The sequence below is a fragment of the Pelodiscus sinensis genome, chromosome 30, assembly GCF_052426305.1.
Source record: "Pelodiscus sinensis isolate ZL-2025 chromosome 30, ASM5242630v1, whole genome shotgun sequence".
NCBI classification, from domain to species: Eukaryota; Metazoa; Chordata; order Testudines; family Trionychidae; genus Pelodiscus; species Pelodiscus sinensis.
The window spans coordinates 16,932,552-16,940,422 of NC_143081.1; the positions used below are offsets into that span (position 1 = coordinate 16,932,552).

The 7,871-nt window shown below is 64.2% G+C and overlaps 1 protein-coding gene across 2 annotated transcripts; it reads right to left on the reverse strand.

Annotated features, from left to right (window-relative positions):
- Nucleotides 1-1,306: 1,306 nt before the first annotated feature.
- On the reverse strand, nucleotides 1,307-7,655 carry LOC149521294 (uncharacterized). 2 transcript variants are annotated; one of them, XM_089774297.1, is made up of 2 exons: nucleotides 6,986-7,655; nucleotides 1,307-5,578 (listed from the first exon to the last, which is right to left on the reverse strand). In XM_089774297.1, exon 2 carries the CDS (start codon nucleotides 5,562-5,564, stop codon nucleotides 1,392-1,394), a length of 4,173 nt encoding a protein of 1,390 aa, XP_089630423.1. In that variant the 5' UTR covers nucleotides 5,565-5,578; nucleotides 6,986-7,655; the 3' UTR covers nucleotides 1,307-1,391. The 2 variants fall into 2 exon arrangements, with proteins under 2 accessions (XP_089630423.1, XP_089630422.1); XM_089774296.1 differs by lacking the exon at nucleotides 6,986-7,655 and adding an exon at nucleotides 5,701-6,014.
- Nucleotides 7,656-7,871: the final 216 nt, after the last annotated feature.

The following is a 7,871-nucleotide window of genomic DNA, read 5'->3' on the forward strand; positions in this document are numbered from 1 at the left end:
GCCAATCTAGACGCTCTGTTCCAAAAATGCTTTAACGGAAAACTTTTCCATTAAAAGCATTTCCGGACAATCCTGCCAGTCTAGACGTAGCTGTAGGGTATTGCCACCTTTACTTCTGCATGGCCGCTGGGTCGCCGCGGTCAGACCCAGACACCATGCTCCAGCCCTGCAGCTCAGAAGTCAGCGCAGAGGGGGGATCATTCCACACCTCTCCAAAGCTAACCAGCCCCAGCTCAAGAACTGCTGGTCTCTAGGAAACGGAGATCAGGGCTGGAAGAGACCTCAGGGGCCATCAATCCAGCCCCTGCCCACTGCAGGACCAACCCCAACTCAGTCTTCCCAGCCAGGACTTTGTCATGCCAGGGTTGGAGATTCTAAGGGAACCCACCCCAGTGCTTCCCCATGCGCCTAATATCCAACCTAGACCTCCCCCTGCTCCTTGTTCTGTCCCCGTCACCCCTGAGCAGCTCTCTGGAACCCTGGCAAATACAGGCTAAAAACGCAAAAGTCCAGATTTCCCCGGGGGCGGGGGGAGGAGATTTCAGAGTCCGTGACGTGGTTTTCATGCCTGTGGGTTTGGTGGGGCCCTAGCTCTGTGGGGAACCGAACCTTGGCCCTGCCCCTTGGCCTCCTGCAGCAGCTCCCCACAGGAGACCAGGGCACTCCATAGGAGACCCAGGTTGGATGAGCCCGTGTTCCAGCAGGGGTCAGGGGCTGCCCAGTGTGGATTTTAGTCACCTGCTTACTGTTCTAGAGTAACACTGTGTGCCTCAGTTTCCCTGGGTAGTGCATAGATGGGGATGGAAATTTCGGGTGTGACCCCCACCGAGGGAGGCGGCCCCCACCCAGCTCCTGCACAATGGTTGATGCCCTCTGTGAGCAGGGGAGGGGGTCTGACCCCAAAGGAGTCGCCAGGCTGGGGGCCTGGGACCAGGCAGCCGAAAGTGGGGCAGTCTGGGCTGGCTTGGGAGGCGGGGGGGGACAGAGCTATGGCTCTGAGCCCCCTCACCCCAAGCTGGGCTGCACTGGCTGCTCCTGGTTACTGCGCTGACCAGTCTTGTACACGTGTCCCTGCCGGCTGACAGTTGCGTTTGGCTGCGGATGGGGGTGCCAGGCCCGGGGGCTCCCCAGCAACAGGGAGCTGCCCTGTGATGAGTATTGTCCCCTCCCCCACCACAGGAATGGCTGCACGGGCACACCGGTCTCCCCGCCAGAGCTCCAGCTGTTCTGCTCTGATGCCCCAGCCCTTCCCCGACTTCCCCTGCACGCCAGCTCCGGCGCAGACTCGCACGTTCACACGGGAGCGTCTCCCCCTCTAGACACCATTTATTGAGCACACGCTACAGACGGGGGTGCAGAGCGGCTCCCCTGTCCCCAGCCGGCCCGCCCAGCTACCGGGCGTGGAGACGGCGGTGCTTGCAGAGGTAGGAGCGAAGGCTGAAGCGCTTGCCGCACAGTGGGCACTCGTGGGGCTTGCCAGCTGCCACAGTGTGGATCTGCCGGTGCTTGCAGAGGTAGGAGCGCTGGCTGAAGCTCTTGCCGCACTGGGAGCACTGGTGGGGCTTCCCTGCCCCGTGGATCCGGCGGTGCTTCACCAGGTACGAGCTGCGGCTAAAACACTTCCGGCACTCGGGGCACTGGAAGGGACTCTCCTGCACCGAGCCAGGAGGTATCTCAGCCAGGCCTCCCCCCAGCTCAGTGCTGACAGCTTGATTCTCACTGGCCTGGAGATTGTGCAGTGCAGCTGGCTGCAGGCTCTGGGCCACGGCACACTCTGCACCGTGGCAGGGCTCCCCATGGCCTGGATGCACAGTGCACAGTGCCAGGCCCTGCTCTGCGCCGTGGCAGGGCTCCCCATGGCCTAGCTGCACTGCACGCAGTGCCAGGCCCTGCTCTGTGCCGTGGCAGGGCTCCCCGTGGCCTAGCTGCACTGCACGCAGTGCCAGGCCCTGCTCTGTGCCGTGGCAGGGCTCCCCATGGCCTAGCTGCACTGCACGCAGTGCCAGGGCCTGCTCTGCGCTGTAGCAGGGCCCCCTGGGGCCTGGCTGCACTGCACTCAGTGCCAGGCACTGCTCTGCACCGTGGCAGGGCTCTCCGTGGCCTGGCTGTCCTATACTCAGTGCCAGGCCCTGCTCTGCTCTGCAACAGGGCTCCCCGTGGCTTGGCTGTCCTATACTCAGTGGCAAGCCCTGCTCTGCTCCGTGGCAGGGCTCCCCGTGGCCTGGCTGCATTGCACTCAGTGCCAGGCCCTGCTCTGCTCCGTGGCAGGGCTCCCCGTGGCCTGGCTGTACTGCACTCAGTGCCAGGCCCTGCTCTACTCCGTGGCGGGGCTCCCCGTGGCCTGGCTGTACTGCACTCAGTGCCAGGCCCTTCTCTGCTCCCAGGCAGGGCTCCCCGTGGCCTGGCTGCACTGCACTCAGTGCCAGGTCTTGCTCTGCACTGTGGCAGGGCTCCTCGTGTCCTAGCTGCACTGCACTCAGTCCCAGGCCCTGCTCTGCACCGTGGCAGGGCTCCCCGTGGCCTAGCTGCACTGCACTCAGTGTCAGGTCCTGCTCTGCCCTATGGCAGGGCTCCCCGTGGCCTGGCTGCACTGCACTCAGTGCCAGGCCCTGCTCTGCTCCGTGGCAGGGCTCCCCGTGGCCTGGCTGCACTGCACTCAGTGTCAGGTCCTGCTCTGCTCCGTGGCAGGGCTCCCCGTGGCCTGGCTGCACTGCACTCAGTGTCAGGTCCTGCTCTGCCCTGTGGCAGGGCTCCCCGTGGCCTGGCTGCACTGCACTCAGTGCCAGGCCCTGCTCTGCTCCGTGGCTGGGCTCCCCGTGGCCTGGCTGCACTGCACTCAGTGCCAGGCCCTGCTCTGCTCCGTGGCAGGGCTCCCTGTGGCCTGGCTGCACTGCACTCAGTGCCAGGCCCTGCTCTGCCCCAAGGCAGCGCTCCCCATGGCCAGGATGTAGTGCACCTAGTGCCAGGGCCTGCTCTGTACCGTGGCAGGGCTCCCCGTGGCCTGGCTGCACTGCACTGAGTGCCAGGCCCTGCTCTGTACCATGGCAGGGCTCTCCGTGGCCTTGCTGCAGTACAATCAGTTCCACGCTCTGGATCGTGGGTCCTTCTGTGACGTAGCAGGGCTCTGCATGAATTCTCTGCACTGCAAACATTGGGCTTTGTGCCACGTTGCCCTCTGCACCATGCCAGGGCTCTGTGTGTACTCCTTGCAAGGCACTCAGGGCTGTGCCCCACCCCGCTCCATGGCAGGGCTCCGCATGGACTCCCTGGAGCATGGTGACCACTGGGTTCCACCCTGTTCCGTGGCATGGCTCTGTGTGCATGCCGTGGAGTGTAGTGAGCACCGGGCTCCACCCCGCTCTGGGGCAGGGCTCCGCATGGACTCCCTGGAGTGTACTGACCATCGGACTCCATCCTGTTCCGTGGCACGGCTCTGTGTGCATGCCATGCAGCGCTGTGAGCACCGGGCTCCACCCTACCCCATGGCAGGACTCCGCATGGACTCCCTGCAGCGTAGAGACCACCGGGCTCCATCCCGTTCCGTGGCATGGATCTGTGTGCACACCATGCAGTGTACTGAGCACGGGGCTCCACCCTGTTCTGAGACAGGGCTCCCCGTGGACTCCCTGCAGCGCAATCGGTGCCAGGCTCCCCTCCGTTCCATGGCCAGCTGCCCCGTGGACTCCCTGCAGTGGACTCAGCACCGGGCTACCCTCCCTTCTGTGGCCAGGCACCCCGTGGACTCCCTGCAGTGGACTCAGCGCCGGGCTACCCTCTGTTCCATGGCTGGGTGCCCCGTGGACTCCCTGCAGTCCACTCGGCACCAGGCTGCTCTCCGTTCCGTGACCAGGCTCCCCATGGACTCTCTGCAGTGCAATTGGTGCCAGGCTACCCTCCGTTCCATGGCCAGGCACCCCGTGGACTCCCTGCAGTGCTCTCGACACGAGGCTGCCCTCCGTTCCGTGGCCAGGCACCCCGTGGACTCCCTGCAGTGCTCTCGGCACCAGGCTGCCCTCCGTTCCATGTCCAGGCACCCCGTGGACTCCCTGCAGTGCTCTCGGCACCAGGCTGCCCTCCGTTCCGTGGCCAGGCACCCCGTGGACTCCCTGCAGTGCTCTCGACACGAGGCTGCTCTCCATTCCGTGGCCAGGCACCCCATGGACTCCCTGCAGTGCAATCGCTGCCAGATTGCCCTTCGTTCCGTGGCCAGGTGTCCCATGGACTCCCTGCAGTGCAATCGGTGCCAAGCTGCCCTCCATTCCGTGGCCAGGTGCCTTGTGGACTCCCTGAAGTGCACTTAGTGCCAGGCTGCCCTCTGTTCCATGGCTAAGTGCCCCATGGACTCCCTGCAGTGCACTCAGCGCCAGGCTGCTCTCCGTTCCATGGCCAGGCTCTCCGTGGACTCCCTGCAGGGCAATCGGCACCAGGCTGCCCTCCGTTCCATGGCCAGGCTCCCCATGCACTCCCTGCAGTGCAATTGGTGCCAGGCTGCCCTCCGTTCTGTGGCCAGGTGCCCCATGGAGTTCCTGCTTTGCACTCGGTGCCAGGCTGCCCTCTGTTCCGTGGCCAAGCTCCCCGTGGACTTTCTGATGCTGCAGGAGCCGCGAGGCCCGACTGAAGCCACGGCCACACTGGGCGCACTGGTGAGGACGCTCCCCTGTGTGCAGGAGCTGGTGGCGGAGCAGATCTGAGCGCCAAAGGAAGCTCTTCCCACAGTCCCCACAGCGGTGGGGTTTGTCTCCAGTGTGGTTCCTCTGGTGGGAGCGCAGCTTGGAGCGGCGGCTGAAACTCTTCCCACAGGTGGCACACATGAGGGGCTCCCCTGCGGCCGAACTCTGAGGCACGGTGATGTCCCGCAAGGGGCTGGCCCCCTGCCTCCCTGGAGGGAGGTCATAGCAGCTGTTCTTATCCCGCCTCCCGCGAGGAGGGTTCCTCCTCTCTGCCCGGCACTGGCTCCCACCAGCTCTGCTCAGCATGGGGATCTGAGGAACATTCTCTCCAGTGCTTCTCAGGAATGGCCCTTGTGGCTCCAGCGTCTCGGCTTCGCCTGGCTCCAGCGTCTCCAACTTCACAGCCCTCACAGCGCTCCTCAGCAATGGCCCCTGTGGCTCCCGCATCCCCGCTATGCCTGGCTCTGGCATCTTCAGCTTTACAGCCTTCGCAGCGCTCCTCAGCAACGGCCCACGCGGCTCCAGCATCCCTGCTTCACCTGGCTCCAGAGCCTCCAGTTTTACAGCCTTCGCAGCGCTCCTCAGCAACGGCCCACGCGGCTCCAGCATCTCTGCTTCACCTGGCTCCAGCGCCTCCAGTTTTACAGCCTTCGCAGCGCTCCTCAGCAACGGCCCACGTGGCTCCAGCATCTCCAGTTTTACAGCTTTCGCAGCACTCCTCCGCAGTGGCCTCCGCGGCTCCCGCATCCCTGCTTTGCCTGGTTCCGGCATCTCTAGCTTTACAGCACTCCTCCGCAGCAGCCCCTGGGGCTCCAGCATCCCCGGTATTTCTGGCTCTGGCATCTCCAGCTTCCTCACAGCGCTCCTCAGGAACCGCCCCTGTGCCTCCAGCATTACCGCCCCGTCACCTGCAGGGACACAGAGTGTAGAGGTGAGTCACAGCCTCAGCAGGGCTCCACCTGGGTGCAGCTAGTGGCCCGTGATAAGCAGTCTGATCTGCGGAGCCCACCAGAGCAACCTCCCCCCTTACCAGGCATGTTGTCAGCAAGGGAGAGTGTGCGAGCTTTGTTCTGCTGCATGTGAATTCTACTGTGCTGTAGTAACTCCATGTGTGTGCCTCAGTTTCCCTAGGCACTGCACCAATCCCTAGAAGGTGATGGGAATTTCGAGTGTGAGGGAGGCTACCTGCAAATAACCAATGGCCAATGCCCTTCGTACCTGACACCTTTCCCTGAGGCAGCAGAACAAAGGTCAGAGTAGCAGCCTGGCTGGGGGGCTTGGACCAGGAGCTGGGCGTGGGTCAGTCTGAGCTGGCTTGGGGTGCAGGGAAGGAGCCAGACCCCCCCCCCCCCCCCCGATGTACTGACAGCTCCCGGTCCCTTTGCTGACTAGGGACGTGAGGGAGTAGCTGACTAGTCCAGTGTTTCTCAACCAGAGGGACGAGTACCCTCAGGGGTTCCTGGAGAGAAGTTTGGGGGCTACGTCAATAAACTGACATTTGGAGAAAACTGAATGTTTTAAGTTTTACAGCACTTGATTATTTTTGTACTTTTTACACCCAAAAATGTCATCGCCCGCCCAGCTACAATCGTTTAAACAAATGTGTTGCACTGGTAGAAAAAGAAGTTGTGTGTCTGAAAACTCTAGATACTGGGGGTACTTTTTTTTTTTTAAAGGGGGGGTACTTTATAAAAAAAGGTTGAGAAACACTGGACAAGTTGACTACCCAATAAGCCTGGGCTTACCAGGCCGCTGTCGACTATCTGTACCAGAGGCAGCAAGGCGGGGGAAGCAGGAACTGGGGGGGAGCTGGCTGAAGAGCCGGTTCCCCCCACAATGCCTCTGGGCCCAGTGGGCCTGGTGACTCCCCACACCTTGGTGTCAGCAGCCGTGGGAAGTGGCTCCCGTGGTTACTCACTCGACCCTCCAAACCCTGAGTCTGAACGTCTGGCCCCAGAGCCCAGCCCCGGCTCGCTGGTAGAGCACGGAGCCCTTTCAGGGGGTCGGTCCCTTCCTCCCCTTCCCCTGCCCTGGGCTGTGCTCCAGAGGTCCCCCCCGCCCACGGGAGGCCAGCTCCAGCAGGAGAGGTGAGGGGGAGCCCTGGGTATGCAGAGGGGGCACAAGTCTGTGCCTGGGGGTCAGGCTGGCTTTGCGCCCCAGCCCCCAGGCAGGAGCAGCACCACTGCACATGGGGAAGCCCCCGAGCCCAACCCACACGGGGGGGGGTGCTGCACTGGGTGCCCCTTCCCCTCTCCACCCTATGCAGCTCCCCGCCAGCTCCATGGTCCCCCTACCCCCACCCTAGGCAGACTCACCCACAGCTGGCGGCAGGGCCGGATTAAGGCAGGGGCTAGCCGGGCAGCTGTAAGGGGCACGCAGAGCCCCCTATAGCTGCCATCAGGCGCCACGCGCCCGGCTCCTGGATCCTGGGCTGCAGCAGCTCCTGGGGGCCCCCCTCAGCGCCCGCCAGCAGCGCCCTTCCCCCCGTGGCCGCGGGGCCCTGCACGGCCAGGCTCCACCTGCCCCGGGCTGCATGCCAGCGGCGGTAGCCAGGCTGGGCCGGGCACGTGTGTCCTACCGCCGCCAGCTCTGCACGCCCTCCCCCACGCGCTGGGTGCGAGCGAGGCCACACGTGCGCCCTCCCCCAACTCGGGGCGCAATTAAACTGTCTGCCCGTGGCGCCGGAATGGCTCGGTCCGGCCCTGGCTGGCAGAAAGACCCATCCCCACGCCAGCCCTGCCACTGCTAGGAGCGAGCCTGCTGGGCAGAGGGGCAGTCAGGGGGGCAGGCGGAGGGTAGCGGGGGGCCCACTGTGTCGCTGGGCAACTTTCTACCCAGCAGCCCTGGCAAGGAAAAGCAGGGGAGCACCGAGAGTTCCCCAGGGCACAGCCCAAGGGGGCCCCCAACCGGGCCTGAAGAAACCCACTAGCCAGGCCCCATCTCCATGCCATTCCAGCCCCCCACTGCCTGCCAGCCCCACAGACACAGGCCCCCACCCCATCACCACTGCATCTCCCCAGCCCTCCTCACCTGCCCCAGACACCCCGAGGCCCCAGCCCCCTCCCCCAGCTTCTTAGCCTCCCACACCCAGAATCTGCCTAGACCCCAGACAGGAACCTGCTCAGTCCTCACACTGCAACCTGCATCCAGCCTGCACCCAGCCCCCCCACATCCAGCCCCCCAGCCCCCACCCTGCATCCT

Coding starts and splice junctions, on each gene's coding strand:
- LOC149521294 (XM_089774296.1), bottom strand. CDS start 5,779: ATGGAGTTACTACAGCACAGTAGAATTCACATGCAGCAGAACAAAGCT. Junction 5,579..5,700: donor CCTTGCTGACAACATGCCTG/GTAAGGGGGGAG, acceptor GTGTCCCTGCAG/GTGACGGGGCGGTAATGCTG.